The sequence below is a fragment of the Babylonia areolata genome, chromosome 29 (assembly GCF_041734735.1).
Source record: "Babylonia areolata isolate BAREFJ2019XMU chromosome 29, ASM4173473v1, whole genome shotgun sequence".
Taxonomy (NCBI): Eukaryota; Metazoa; Mollusca; class Gastropoda; order Neogastropoda; family Buccinidae; genus Babylonia; species Babylonia areolata.
The window spans coordinates 40,434,148-40,450,040 of record NC_134904.1 but is presented as its reverse complement, the minus strand read 5'-3'; the positions used below and the strand labels follow the sequence as shown (position 1 = coordinate 40,450,040).

General features: G+C 42.9%; 1 protein-coding gene across 1 annotated transcript in view; it reads left to right on the top strand.

Annotated features, from left to right (window-relative positions):
* The window catches only part of LOC143302230 (EF-hand calcium-binding domain-containing protein 5-like), a 50,731-nt gene that overhangs the window by 22,012 nt on the left and 12,826 nt on the right, over positions 1-15,893 (top strand). Inside the window, exons 13-20 of the mRNA XM_076616806.1 lie at positions 1,713-1,841; positions 2,976-3,148; positions 5,365-5,458; positions 7,379-7,513; positions 10,804-11,057; positions 12,749-12,999; positions 14,445-14,671; positions 15,614-15,710. Of these exons, the coding sequence (XP_076472921.1) occupies positions 1,713-1,841; positions 2,976-3,148; positions 5,365-5,458; positions 7,379-7,513; positions 10,804-11,057; positions 12,749-12,999; positions 14,445-14,671; positions 15,614-15,710 (1,360 nt within the window). The remainder of the gene's footprint in view (positions 1-1,712; positions 1,842-2,975; positions 3,149-5,364; positions 5,459-7,378; positions 7,514-10,803; positions 11,058-12,748; positions 13,000-14,444; positions 14,672-15,613; positions 15,711-15,893) is intronic.

Here is a 15,893-nt window from a genome sequence, read left to right as displayed (position 1 = left end):
TTCCTTTGTCAATCAGTTAGGCTTCAGTCATGCGCTTGCACAAACATGGTTATTAGCTCTTGGATTGCTGTGGGAAACCTTGAGAAGACAGAGAAGGAGAGGGAGGAACTTCTTCTTCTTCTTCTGCATTCACTCATATGCACACGAGTGGGCTTTTATGTGTATGACCATTTTTACCCCGCCATGTAGGCAGCCATACTCCGTTTTCGGGGGTGTGCATGCTGGGTATGTTCTTGCTTCCATAACCCACCGAATGCTGACATGGATTACAGGATCTTTAACGTGCGTATTTGATCTTCTGCTTGCATATACACACGAAGGGGGTTCAGGCACTAGCAGGTCTGCACATGTGTTGACCTGGGAGATCATAAAAATCTCCACCCTTTACCCACCAGGCGCCATCACCATGATTCGAACCCGGGACCCTCAGATTGACAGTCCAACGCTTTAACCACTCGGCTATTGCACCCATCGAGGGAGGAACAACATGTGGCATCAACAGAATGATTTCACGGCAAAGTGAAATATTTCAACAAAACCACTGGCCATGGATAGTATGATGTCAAGTTTGACTCAAAGCAAACATGATGTCAAGTTTGACTCAGAGCAGACATGCACTTTTTAATTTTACACAGCAGTGACAACAGACACATGCCTTGAACAATATCCCATTTATAGTTAATCATTCAATGCTCAGTGTGCTTTGGCTTTACAATTCACGTTGCCTTCTTATTTTGTTGAAGTTTGAGAGAGAAAAAATGAACACACGGAGTAATTTTCTGACATACCAATCAAACAATCCATGTCTTGATGAAGGATCGTTTTTTTCTTTCTTTTAAATTTTTTTTTATAATAAAGTTAAAATTTGACTTAACTCACTCAGTACAGCCAGTCCTCTCTTCTCCTCTACACAGATCCATCGGATGTCCAGTGGGTGTCTGAATGACCCAAACTTTAGCTTCAATCATCAGAATTGTGGTATTCTTCGTCAACATTCACGTCTTCAGTATAAGAGCCTTCTGCTTGCAATATTTTGATGATGGTAATTGGGGTGAAACGCTGTTAATGTCGTCTCTTTCGCCGTTCGTATGGAGAGAGTTAATGTCATACTGGATATATTCTATTCAATCGCTTATATTAAATTTGACTCAGGGAAAACGTGATTTTCACAGCTGACACAGCAGTGACAAAAGGCAGGTGATGCAAACAGTACTGTATATGGTGGCTGATTTGGGAGTGATTGTGCTTTTGGGAGCAAAATTGGCAACTCTGTGTGTGTGCGTGCGTGCATGTGTGTGTGTGTGTGTGTGTGTATGCATGCGTGTGTGTGCTAGTGTGTGTGTGTATTGAATTTCCATTGTGAAGTAGACCCGTAATCTGTTGTAAGGCGACTTGGAGTCATCTGATTGATCTTGCACTTGCGGCATCACATTTATACGCAAATGCAATGTGTGTGTGTGTGTGTGTGTGTGTGGAATTCCCACTGTGACGTAGACCTTTCATCTGTTGCAAGGTGACATGGAGTCATCCGATTGATCTGGCACTTGTGGCATTGCATATATACGCAAATGCCATAAAAAGGCATCAGCATTCAACAAAACATTTCTTTCAGATCAGAAAAAGCTCTGATCTCAACTACTTGGATAACGAACCGGTCTCCATGTCAAAAATAGCCAGTCAGTGTCGACAGTTATTGAACTGTGCGTGTGCAGCGTTCCTATGCAGAGCGTGTGAGAGGTGAGGCCAGGAAGAAGTGGCTCCAGAGCATCATGACGGCTGCGGAAACCAGCGGCATTAGTCTGGATCCTGTCTACAAATCTGTCTTCCAGGCTTTGTATCGGGTAAGATTTTTTTGTTTTTGTTTTTTTCAGATTGCATTTCTTCTTTGTTGTTTTTTCTGTTGTTTTTTTCTTTCTTTTTTTTTTCTTTTCATTTTCATTATTATTGATATTTAATATATATATATATATATATATATGATGGTCAGTGATATTATCATTATTTTATCATCATCTTTTTTGTTGTTGATATCTCGATTCTCTATTGTTTTTCTCTCTCTCCCTTTTCCTTCCTTCTTTAATCCTTTTTTCTTATTCTAGCGGAGATTCGAAATAACGATAACTGAGAAAACAAAAGCAAAAATAAACAAACATACATATATATATATATAGTCACATTTCAGTCACATTCTTGAAATCAGTGTACTCCATATTGTCAAATGAATTTTAACTAACATTTTAATGATATGCATTCTTCAGTATTCTCTTTTTTCTTTCTGTAAATTACGTTTTTAAAGTCTTCCCAAATTAGATAGATTTTTTGGGGGGGTAGGGGAAGGAAGGAAAATAGTAGTGTCCACATCATGAAATTAGCTCACCAAAGATGTATAGGGCAACCAGTTTGATAGAAATTTTTTATATGTCATATTCACCCCCCCCCCCCCCCCCCCCCACCACCACCCCGCCCCCCTCCCCACACACACACACACACGGATTACTTGATTATATATATGATAGTCAGTCGTGTCCGACTATGACCATCAGAACAGCAGAGGAGGCAACTGCTGTTCCGACTATTTGGGCTAGAATTTGATCATAGTGGAGAGTGTCTTGCCCAAGTTACATCCCCACTCTCTGGGCCAAGAGGGTTTTAGGACAGTCGGCGTTGGGATGGTTCCCAAAGGCCAACTAGCCCACAAGGCTGCAGCACTAAGAGCCAGTGCAATTTTGCCTCCTAGTTTGAGAGTCATAGTCCTTCACAAAAGACTAAGCTGTAAATGGTTTTCCATTGACTGTAGAAACCATTGATAATACAGCTCTCACTTTGCTATTGGCCCAAATGTAAATTTATGTCAATCTGTGATATAAGGCGAGTGTTGGGCCTTCACTTGATTAGACAGGAGTAATAAACATATGTTTTCAAATAAAGGCATTTGATGATCATGATGCTGATCACTGTGCTGTGCCGTGACTCAGGACGCAGAAGCCCATGGGGGAGAGAAGAAGATCAGTGCCAGCGTCAGCCTGCTGGAGAAAAACGTCAAGTTTCCAGAGCGTGGCGATGTCTTGCTGCGCTACACTGCCTGCACGCCTGAAGATGCTGAGTTTGTGCTGAACAAAGCCCTGTACAAGGACATGAAGGGGATCAGGTAGGTGGCTTAGAATGGTTTATTTCTTTGTTTGTTGTTGTTTTTCTTCTTCTTCTTCTTTGTATGGTAGTTTTCTTTTGTAGCTTTTACCTTTGGCTTTTTTTTTTTCTTTTTTTTTTGGCTTTTTTTTTTCTTCTTCTTCTTCCTTGTATAGTAGTTTTCTTGCTTTGGCTTTTACCTTTTTGGCTTTTGGGGTTCTTTTTGAAACTGAGAGGGAAAAAAAGGTCTTGAGAGAAAGAGTGGCATATTGTTTTTACTGTGTGTCTCTGTGTGTGTGTGTGAAGGGTGTGGGAGGTGGGAATGGATGGCGTGTGTGTGTGTGTGTGTGTGTGTGTGTGTGTGTGTGTGTGTGTGTGTGTGTGTGTGTGTGTGTGTGTGTGTGTGTGTGTGTGTGTGTGTGTGTGTGTGTGTGTGTGAAAGCCTCTGTCTGCTTTCACCATTTCAGACTGCTAGACATGTTTTAAGACAGCCTCAATGAATCGATGCAGGAAAAAAAACTGTTCACCTCTTTAATTAGATGAGGTTATTCTTCATGTAGTTTATCTGTCAATGTCATATGATTTGGCTGCTTTGGAATCACAGCTTAGACATACAGGGTACATCTTTGTTTGGAGCTGGAGGTCAGGTAAACATGGTTTTAAGAATGTGGTTCCACCAGTAAATTATCACTTGAATCAAATCCAAGAAAATGAGATATTAGGGAGGGTGTGACGGGCGCAATAGCCGAGTGGTTAAAGCGTTGGACTGTCAATCTGAGGGTCCCGGGTTCGAATCACGGTGACGGCGCCTGGTGGGTAAAGGGTGGAGATTTTTCCGATCTCCCAGGTCAACATATGTGCAGACCTGCTAGTGCCTGAACCCCCTTCGTGTGTATATGCAAGCAGAAGATCAAATACGCACGTTAAAGATCCTGTAATCCATGTCAGCGTTCGGTGGGTTATGGAAACAAGAACATACCCAGCATGCACACCCCCGAAAACGGAGTATGGCTGCCTACATGGCAGGGTAAAAACAGTCATACACGTAAAAGCCCACTCGTGTGCATACGAGTGAACGCAGAAGAAGAAGAAGGGAGGGTGTGCAGCCTGCTTTGGTGATGGACTTTTCGTTGCTAGCAGAGCAAGAAGTAGGTCACATGACGTCATGGGCAGCCCACCGCCGTAACTGGCTTCTCTGAGTTTGCACTGCCTTTGTTCCGACAAGTTTTTGGCAGAGTTTATAAACGGATCAGTTCGAATATGTATACATATATATATATATATGATAGTCAGTCATGTCTGACTATGACCATCAGAACAGCGGAGGAGGCAACTGCTGTTCCAACTATTTGGGCTAGAATTTGATTATAGTGGAGAGTGTCTTGCCCAACTCTAACATCCCCACTCTCTGGGCCAAGAGGGTTTTAGGACAGTCGGCATTGAGATGGTTCCCAAAGGTCAGCTAGCCCCCAAGGCTGCAGCACTAAGAGCCAGTGCAGTTTTGCCTCCTAGTTTGAGAGTCATAGTCCTTCACAAAAGACTAAGCTGTAAATGGTTTCCCATTGACTGGAGAAACCATTGATAATGCAGCTCTCACTTTGCTGTTGGCCCAAATGTAAACTTACGCCAATCTGTGACATAAGCCGAGTGTTGGGTTTGAATATGTAATGGCAGACATATGACAAGAAACATGCTCAAAGTAAGCATAGAAGACTGAAGCAAATTATGGGTGTGATTATAAAACCAAATATGTCTTGTAAACTTGGAAAAATAGTCACCAAAAATGTTCAAAATTCTTTCATCAGAACAGTGATTTCCACGACGAAATTTTAGCCTTTCGGTGACCTGGAAAAAAGGGAAATGGAGAGGCGTGTGTGCACGCAGTTCTCTCCAAGAATAACCAGGGAGCCCAGACAGTGGACCTGCATACCCTCCCTATTATGAAGGAACGTTTATCACTGACCTTTTTTTTTTCCTTCTTTTTTTTGTAAACAATAATGTTTATTAGTCCTGCCACTTTCATAGCTGGAAATAATTAAGTTTAGGCAGTGAAAAAAAAAGATGCAGAGCTCTTTCAATGATATTACATGAAAAATAGAAGTAGTCATATAAGTATAATTATCGTGAGCAGTAGTTGTTATCACTGTTATTTTCAGTTCTATGTCTTTCCACTTTAACAAAGGCAAAATGTGTGTGTGTGTGTGTGTGTGTGTGTGTGTGTGTGTGGTGACTACACAGTTTTTCGGCAGTGGAACAGGGTAAACCTATCCATGTCCCCCGTGTCAACACCCATGGCAACATATACTTCTGGAACACCGACCGTGCACCTGAGGTGAGGACACTTCTTTCACATGTAACATAAAGCTGTATGAAAACATCACAAAGAATTTCCAGTCAGGAACAATGCGCACTTAACTCTTTCATCACCATAGGCGACTTCAGTTGACGACACAGTGCACCGCCATTGGCGACTTTTGTTGACATTGAGGGGTCATGTTGGTCAGACTGTTTTTGACTCACTTGTGTAAACAAAGTGAGTCTATGTTTTAACCCGGTGTTCGGTTGTCTCTGTGTGTCTGTGTGTCCGTGGTAAACTTTAACATTGACATTTTCTCTGCAAATACTTTGTCAGTTGACACCAAATTTGGCATAAAAATAGGAAAAATTCAGTTCTTTCCAGTCATCTTGTTTAAAACAATATTGCACCTCTGGGATGGGCACAAAAAAAAACAAAAAAAATAATGAAGCCTGATTATATGCAAACTGCATTTACTGTTATATTTATATTTTTTTATTCTCTAAACTTGGCACTTTGATCTGATATTCTGACCCAACAACAAGAGCAGTCATTATTATCATTTTTTGTTCAAACAGGAACTTCTTTTGCTAAGCATGGAAGTTTTATTTATTTTGCAAACGTTTTGGTGCAGATAGTAAAAAAGGGAAATTATTCTGTAATTAATGCTAGGGGACTTAATTTGCTTTAAACTGATCTTTCTCATCTTAAACATTACATTTTGAAATTATACTCAATATATAAAAAAGCTTGTGTGTTTTACTCTCAGTCACAAGTGAGTCTTGAAGGCCTTGCCTCTCTTGTTTTCACATTGTGATAATGCTCAACAACTGCAGCCAGTTTCCTTCCAATAGAACAATGACTAACCTTTGCTCCCAGACCAATTTTGAAGTGAATGAGTCCAATGGTGGAGAAAGAGTTAAGATTGTTTCTGGATTGTTGATATCACTGAGATAATTTGTTGATTGGTCATGTGTTTCTGGATTGTTGGTATTGTTCAGATGATTTATTGATTGGTTATGTGTTTCTGGATTGTTGATATTGTTCAGATGATTTATTGATTGGTTCTGGATTGTTGGTATTGTTCAGATGATTTATTGATTGGTTCTGGATTGTTGATATTGTTCAGATGATTTATTGATTGGTTCTGGATTGTTGATATTGTTAAGATGATTTATTGATCTGTTATGTGTTTCTGGATTGTTGATATTGTTCAGATGATTTATTGATTGGTTCTGGATTGTTGATATTGTTCAGATGATTTATTGATCTGTTATGTGTTTCTGGATTGTTGATATTGTTCAGATGATTTATTGATTGGTTCTGGATTGTTGATATTGTTAAGATGATTTATTGATCTGTTATGTGTTTCTGGATTGTTGATATTGTTCAGATGATTTATTGATTGGTTATGTGTTTCTGAATTGTTGATATTGTTCAGATGATTTATTGATCTGTTATGTATAAAAAGCAGCATGCAGTGCATATATCCCAGTATATCGTCTGTTATGTGTGTGGATGTTGAAGAGATTTAGAGGCGTCCAAATATTTGTAGTTCTGATCCTTATCATTGCTTTGCAGTGTGTGGGTGTGTCTGTTTAAACAGATGGTAGTGTGTGTGTGTGTGTGTGTGTGTTTGGGGTGTTTTTTATTAAAGGATATGATGCCTGAGTGTTGTAAATTTGTGGGTGTATTGAATGACAGTAAGTTGGGGATGAGAAGTGTAGTTTTACTGAAAGGAAATCCATTTGTCACTTTCTTCAACATCGATGTATTTGTCAATGTGAAGTGAATAAAGTAATCAAGATTTTGACACCTGGGTCTTGAAAAAAAAAAAAAGTGCATTATGCTCATGACGTAATTGCTGATAGTTTTCGAGTTATGTGCATGACATGTATGATTTTACAGTCGCTGGTATGGCCTGTATTGTAAGTTGATATTCTTTTCTTCTTCCAGGACCGAGAAGGCTCCTTCATTGTTGTTCCCCTGAAGGATCGCAAGCGACGGGTGTTTGGCGTTCTGGGTATCGACACCCTTGCAGACCCCCACAGCAAAGCCATTTTCATCACTCACGAGATTCAGTACTTCCAGGTCAGTCTGAGGCTCTGCAGGGGTAACTTAGACAGAATGTGAATGTGTAAGCACAAAATTTTGGTTCAGATGGTTGAGATGGGGAAACCTGATGATGATTATCATTAAAACTATGCTGACTTCTCTCTTTTCTTCTCCTTCTTCTTCCCCATCTGCTTTCTTTTCTTCTTCTCCTTCCCCATCTGCTTCCTTTTCTTCTTCTTCTTCCCCATCTGCTTCCTTTTCTTCTTCTGCTTCTCCTTCTTCCCCATCTGCTTCCTTTTCTTCTTCTGCTTCTCCTTCTTCCCCATCTGCTTCCTTTTCTTCTTCTGCTTCTCCTTCCCCATCTGCTTCCTTTTCTTCTTCTGCTTCTCCTTCTTCCCCATCTGCTTCCTTTTCTTCTTCTGCTTCTCCTTCTCCTTCCCCATCTGCTTTCTTTTCTTCTTCTCCTTCCCCATCTGCTTCCTTTTCTTCTGCTGCTTCTCCTTCTCCTTCCCCATCTGCTTCCTTTTCTTCTTCTCCTTCCCCATCTGCTTCCTTTTCTTTTTCTTCTTCTCCTTCTTCTTCCCCATCTGCTTCCTTTTCTTCTTCTCCTTCTTCTTCCCCATCTGCTTCCTTTTCTTCTTCTCCTTCTCCTTCTCCTTCCCCATCTGCTTCCTTTTCTTCTTCTGCTTCTCCTTCTTCTTCCCCATCTGCTTCCTTTTCTTCTTCTGCTTCTCCTTCTTCTTTTCCTTCTGCTTCCTTTTCTCCTTCTGCTTCTTCTTCTTCCCCATCTGCTTCCTTTTCTTCTTCTCCTTCTTCTTCCTCATCTGCTTCCTTTTCTTCTTCTCCTTCTCCTTCCCCATCTGCTTCCTTTTCTTCTTCTGCTTCTCCTTCTTCTTCCCCATCTGCTTCCTTTTCTTCTTCTGCTTCTCCTTCTTCTTCCCCATCTGCTTCTCCTTCTGCTTCTCCTTCTTCCCCATCTGCTTCCTTTTCTTCTTCTGCTTCTCCTTCTTCCCCATCTGCTTCCTTTTCTTCTTCTGCTTCTCCTTCTTCTTCTCCTTCTGCTTCCTTTTCTCCTTCTGCTTCTCCTTCTTCTTCCCCATCTGCTTCTCCTTCTTCTTCTGCTTCTCCTTCTTCTTCCCCATCTGCTTCCTTTTCTCCTTCTTCTTCTCCTTCTTCTTCCCCATCTGCTTCTCCTTCTGCTTCTCCTTCTTCTTCCCCATCTGCTTCTCCTTCTTCTTCTGCTTCTCCTTCTTCTTCCCCATCTGCTTCCTTTTCTCCTTCTTCTTCTCCTTCTCCTTTGCATTGGCTGCCACACAGTCCAAGTCCTGACAGAAGCGCACTGGGTTATGCTGCTGGTCAGACATCTAACCTAGCAGATGTGGTGTAGCGTAGTATACGGATTTGTCCGAATGCAGTGGCACCTACTTGAGACACTGAAACTGACACTGTCACACAGTCCACATCCAGTGCTGAACAGAGCAGATGCGGTGTAGCGTATATGGATTTGTCTGAATGCAGTGACGCCTCCTCGAGAAACTGAAACTGACACTGTGACACAGTCCACATCCGTCGCTGAATAGAGCTGTCTTCTTCCAGTCCTGCTGGCTGCTGCAGAACTTGGGGACTGCCTTGCTGTGTGGATGTGTCTTGACTGTTAGATCCACCAGGGAGATGAGTCAGTTTAAATCAAATCAATTTCCTTTAACTCACTCAGTACGGCCAGTCCTCTCTTCTCCTCTACACACACCCCTCGGATGTCCAGTGGGTGTCTGAATGACCCAACCTTTAGCTTCCGTCGTCAGAATTGTGGTATTCTTTGTCAACATTCACCTCTTCAGTATAAGAGCATTCCGCTTGCAATATTTTGATGATGGTAATTGGGATGAAACGCTGTTAACGTCATCTCTTTTGCCGTTCGTATGGAGAGAGTTAAAACACTTGCGCGCGCGCATGTGTGGGTGTGTGAACATAAATCTTCATCTTCTTCGTTTTGGGGCTACAAATCCCGTGTTCACTTGTATGTACACAAGTGGGTTTTCATGTGTATGACCTGTTTTTACCCCTCCATGCAGGCAGCCATACTCTGTTTTCGGGGATGTGCATGCTGGGAACATAAATCAATGTTTATATGTTTGGTTGGCTGTCTGTGCTGGGTCACGCTTGTAAGTTTTCGTGTCAGTGTTTAAATGTTTGAATACTTGAAACATTTTACACATTGGTTTTTACATTGTACAGTGTAGATGAGCATGCTTTACATGAAAAGGGCACGATGCAAATTTGAAAAAAAAACCTATATATCATCATTATTATTATTATGATAGCAGGGAGGGTTTGTAGGCCCACTTTCATGGTGGACCTTTTGTCGCCTGCAGAGCAAGAAGTAGGCCACATGACATCATGGGCAGCCCACCACCGTAACTAGCTGAGTTTGCACTGCCTTTGTTTGGTTAACTTTTTAGCAGAGTTTATAAATGGATCAGTTTGAATATGTTATGGCAGAGATGTGACAAGAGACACGCTTATAGTAAACATAGAAGAATAAAGCAAATAATGGATGTAATCATAACCAAAAATTTCTTGTAAACTTGCAAAAAATAGTCACTAAAAATGTTCAAAATCCTTCAGTCAAAAGGGCGATTTCCCTGACGAAATTTTTGTCTTTCGGTGACCTGGAAAAAACAAGAAATGGAGGTGTGCTTGCTAAAAATAACTGGGGAACCTCCATGAAAATCAGACAAAAGTGGGTCCACAAACCCTCCCTATTATTAACTCATTCTTCAGATGAAAGTGGGTCCACAAACCCTCCCTATTATTAACTCATTCTTCAGACGAAAGTGGGTCCACAAATCCTCCCTATTATTAACTCATTCTTCAGATGAAAGTGGGTCCACAAACCCTCCCTATTATTAACTCATTCTTCAGATGAAAGTGGGTCCACAAACCCTCCCTATTATTAACTCATTCTTCAGATGAAAGTGGGTCCACAAACCCTCCCTATTATTAACTCATTCTTGCCCACAGCTGCTTGCCTGCTGCAGCTCCCCTGGACCAGCACTACATGAGACCACTGCAGAAAAAACACAGTTGTTCACTAAAACAGTGAAAATCGATGGAGAACTGTTGGTTCAATCGGTCAAACAAAGCCTCATTTTCATTCTTCCGAAATCCGTAAATGGTTCAGTTTAGAATGCCAGCTGTACCAAGCAAGAATGAATGAAATTCGGCTAGTGTGTTGGTACGAGAATACTCATACCTGGTCCACACAAGTTAACTTGTACCTGGAGTAGAATGAGTTAAAATATTATACTATATTATCTGGCTTCCAGGGTGTGGCTCAAACGTTCTCAGATGCCTACCACCTGGTGGACATGCGACGGAAGCTGCTGCGGATCACAGAGTCAGCCATCTCCTGGATGAAGCGCCGGTCGCCCAACGTGCGGGAGATCATGGTCTACATGGTGGAGCCCGGCAAGGGAGACGACTTTGTTCTGCGGCGCATGATGACCACCGACAATAAAGGGTTCCCCGTGCACATGAAGGACCCCCCGGTCCGCTTGGAGCGCAAGGACAACCTGTTCAGGTAACGCCTACCACTTCAGCACTGTTAGATGTGGATGAAGTGGAGACCAGAAAAAAAAATGTCTCCTTTGTGTTGTGACGGATGGTAGCTAGATGTTTAACTCACTTAGTACTGCCACTTAGCTCCCCTGACTCTCCGAACAGACAACTCATTTGTATGGGTATGAAATAAAATCGCCAAAAAAGCAAATATCAAAATTTATGAAATGAAAACTTCCAGACTGATCAATAAGATAATGAGTTAGTTGGGGACAAAATATAAACTTACTTCCTTCCTAGGCTATCATGCATTGAGATGATGAAAGCATCCATATTTTTTGTTTGAAATGTGCACACACTGATGACTTGTAAACAAATCCAGGAAAGCACACAGAATTTGAAACAGATAAAAATCAGAACATTATGTAGCCATGATAGCACCCCTTCATCGAATTCAGTTGTCTGCCTTGTGTTCTGTTCTGTTCTGTTCTGTTCTGTTGGATTGTATGTTCAGTTCTGTTATGTTCTGCTCTGGTCTGGTCTGTTCTGTTCTGTTCTGTTCTGTTCAGGTAAGTTCTGTTCAGTTCTGTTCAGTTCAGTTCTGTTCTGTTCTGCTCTGGTCTGGTCTGTTCTGTTCTGTTCTGTTCTGTTCTGTTCAGGTAAGCACACAGAATTTGAAACAGATAAAAATCAGAACATTACGTAGCCATGATAGCACCCCTTCATCGAATTCAGTTGTCTGCCTTGTGTTCTGTTCCATTCTGTTCTGTTCTGTTGGATTGTATGTTCAGTTCTGTTATGTTCTGCTCTGGTCTGGTCTGTTCTGTTCTGTTCTGTTCTGTTCAGGTAAGTTCTGTTCAGTTCTGTTCAGTTCAGTTCTGTTCTGTTCTGCTCTGGTCTGGTCTGTTCTGTTCTGTTCTGTTCTGTTCAGGTAAGTTCTGTTCAGTTCTGTTCTGTTCTGCTCTGGTCTGCTTTGTTCTGTTCTGTTCTGTTCTGTTCTGTTCTGCTCTGCTCTGCTCTGTTCTGTTCTGTTCTGTTCTGTTCTGTTCTGTTCAGTTTTCTGTTCTGTTCTGCTCTGTTCTGTTCTGTTCTGCTCTGCTCTGTTCTGTTCTGTTCTGTTCAGTTCTGTTCTGTTCTGTTCAGTTCTGTTCTGTTCTGTTCTGTTCTGTTCTGTTCTGTTCTGCTCTGTTCTGTTCTGTTCAGTTCAGTTCAGTTCTGTTCTGCTCTGTTCTGTTCTGTTCTGTTCTGTTCAGTTCAGTTCTGTTCTGTTCTGCTCTGTTCTGCTCTGTTCTGTTCTGTTCTGTTCTGTTCTGTTCTGCTCTGTTCTGTTCTGTTCTGTTCTGTTCAGTTCAGTTCTGTTCTGTTCTGTTCTGTTCTGCTCTGTTCTTCTCTGTTCAGTTCTGTTCTGCTCTGGTCTGCTCTGTTCAGTTCTGTTCTGTTCTGTTCTGTTCTGCTCTGGTCTTCTCTGTTCAGTTCTGTTCTGCTCTGGTCTTCTCTGTTCAGTTCTGTTCAGTTCAGTTCTGTTCTCTTCAGTTCTGCTCTGCTCTGTTCTGTTGTGCTCTGTTCTGTTCAGTTCAGTTCTGTTCTGTTCTGCTCTGCTCTGCTCTGCTCTGCTCTGCTCTGTTCTGCTCTGTTCTGCCCTGTTCAGTTCTGTTGAATTGTGTTCTGTTCCTATACTGCATCTCTTTCCATTCCATTTCTGCCATCACCCAGGGACTACCTGTTCAAGAGCGTGGACAACTCCGAGACGGTGACGGCCGATGCCTACGGCAACCGGCAGCTGGCGTTCCCGCTGCGCAATGACAAGGGCAAGGCCATGGCCGTGGTGGACATCAGCACAGGCACCCTGAAGAACCTGCCGGCCCACGAGAACAAGGAGATCCAGAGGATGCTGAGGCTGCTGCAGCAGGCCCACAAGGAGATCACCCGCGAGTTTGCCGGGGAGGACAAGCTGCAGGTTCTGGGTACGTACATCTGTGGGTTTTGGGTGCACGTGTCTGCAGGTTTTTGGGTGCATGTGTCTGCAGGTTTTTGGGTGCATGTGCCTGCAGGTTTTTGGGTGTATGTGTCTGCAAGTTTTTGGGTGCATGTGTCTGCAGGTTTTTAGGTGCATGTGTCTGCAGGTTTTTGGGTGCATGTGTAGTGCAGGTTTTTGGGTGCATGTGTCTGCAGGTTTTTGGGTGCATGTGTCTGCAGGTTTTTGGGTGTATGTGTCTGCAAGTTTTTGGGTGCATGTGTCTGCAGGTTTTTAGGTGCATGTGTCTGCAGGTTTTTGGGTGCATGTGTAGTGCAGGTTTTTGGGTGCACGTGTCTGCAGGTTTTGGGGTGTATGTGTCTGCAAGTTTTTGGGTGCATGTGTCTGCAGGTTTTTGGGTGCACGTGTCTGCAGGTTTTTGGGTGCATGTGTCTGCAGGTTTTTGGGTGCATGTGCCTGCAGGTATTAGGTGCATGTGTCCTGCAGGTTTTGGGTGCATGTGTCTGCAGGTTCTCTCTCTCTCTCTCTCTCTCTCTCTCTCTCTCTGTCTGCCCCCTCTCCCCCCCCCCTCTCTCTCTCTTCCCCATCCCCCCCACTCTCTCTCTCTTTCTCCCTCCCCCCCTCTCCCTCCTCTCTCTCCCCCCATCCCCCTCTCTCCATCTCTTTCTCTCTGTCCCCACATTCCTGATGTTATACTTAATCTTTCTCTGTTTTTTTTTTTTTCTGTATACAGCTCACAGCCGTTTCATAGTCTTGTTTTTACATGGTTTATTCATCCTCAGATTTATGTTCATTGTTAAATTAACACCCCTTCAAGAGGGAATATGGCCTATATGAATAAAGCCTTTATTCATCAATTCAGTGCGTTGGGTTGCACTGCTGGTCCAGAACTGAACTGAACATCATTGATTCATCCACCGACGGGCGCCATAGCCGAATGGTTAAAGCGTTGGACTGATCTGAGGGTCCCAGGTTCGAATCACGGTGACGGCGCCTGGTGGGTAAAGGGTGGAGATTTTTACGATCTCCCAGGTCAACATATGTGCAGACCTGCCAGTGCCTGAACCCCCTTCGTGTGTATACGCAAACATAAGATCAAATACGCACATTAAAAATCCTGTAATCTATGTCACTATTCGGTGGGTTATGGAAACAAGAACATACCCAGCATGCACACCCCCGAAAGCGGAGTATGGCTGCCTACATGGCGGGGTAAAAACGGTCATACACGTAAAAAGCCCACTCGCGCATATACGAGTGAACGTGGGAGTTGAAGCCCACGAACGCAGAAGAAGAAGAAGAAGATTCATCCACCCCCACACTCACCACCCCCCCACAAGGACAGACACAGATGGTTTAATTGTACAGGCCTTGACCCTTTACAAATGGAGTGCACAAATATAATGAATCACTGCACCCCCCCCCCCCCCCCAGATGCGGAGAAGAACGACGACACGCGCATGGACATCATGTTTGACCGCCTGATGCTGATGGAGCTGAGGGACAACGTGTCCAAGCTGGACTCCAAGGCGTACGCCGAGCTGAAGGCCTACAACAGCCCCCCGCAGATTGTGCTGGACATTCTGCAGGCAACCCTGGCCATCTTCTACAGGGACCTTGCTGAGGAGGGGGAGTTCGACGACTGGAACAAGATCAAAACGGTGAAACATTCATTTCATTATCTATTTATCATGTTACCAAGCAGAAAAAAACAACTCATTCTTTTGCAAATTGATTGTCGCTTTAGTACTGTGCAATAGCTTATTGTGTTAATGGTGTATTTCATCTACGGTGATGATCATGTATGAACTTAGCAAAATACTGATAGTGATGATGATGATGATGATGATAATGTTTCAATTTGAGAAATATCACTTTCAGTGCAAGGGACAACAAAAATAAGAGAGATAAAAACGGTGCGGATTTTGTTCTTGTTTGTTGTGTTGTGGTGTGTTGTGGTGTGTTGTGTTGTGTTGTGTTGTGGTGTGTTGTACTCAATTGCAGTGTAGTGTAGAGTAGTGTAGTGTAGGGCATTGTATTGTATGGTATGGTATGGTATTGTACTGTTTTACTTTGTGTTACAAATTATTTCTCAGCGTGAAATTCAGGCTACTCTCCTCAGGGAGAGCATATCACTACAGTGCAGTGCTACAAAGGTATATATGTATATATAGGATTGTTTTTCTGTGGGTTTTTCTACATAGTTTTGCCAGGGACAACCTTTTCTGTTGCCATGGTTTTGTGTTTTTTATATGTGTACTAAGTGCACATGGCATACAGGGCCCCAGCACAACACAGCACAGTACAGCACAGCACAGCACACAGTACAGCACACAGCACAGCACGTACAACACAGCACAGCACTGCACAACACAGCACAGCACAGCACAGCACAGCACAGCACAGCACAGCACAACACAACACAGCACAACACAACTAATTCACAGATTTTGGATTTAGTGTTATTGCTGAGCTGAGTGGTACAGTGGTTGTGTGTTCCAACAGTTGTGTGTTCCAACGGTTGTGTGTTCCAACAGTTGTGTTTGTGTGTTCCAACAGTTGTGTGTTCCAACAGTTGTGTGTTCCAACGGTTGTGTGTGCAGTACATCAACAGTGATCTGAGTCAGAAGATTCAGGCGTACGACCCCACTGCCTCACTGGACCTGATTTCACCTGGCGTCATCGAGAATTACCTGAAAGGTAAGACCTGTGAAATCGATGTGCACCAGCGTCTTAGTGCATGGAGCTCTGTTTGGGGCTCATTTAGCATAGCAGTGTTTGAGCTTTTGTGTTTCAGCACGTACTGCAGGCATACATGTACAGGTTAAAGTGTTGTTTTAGTTGATATGTTGTCAATGTGTGTTGTTTAGAATGCATGTCAGC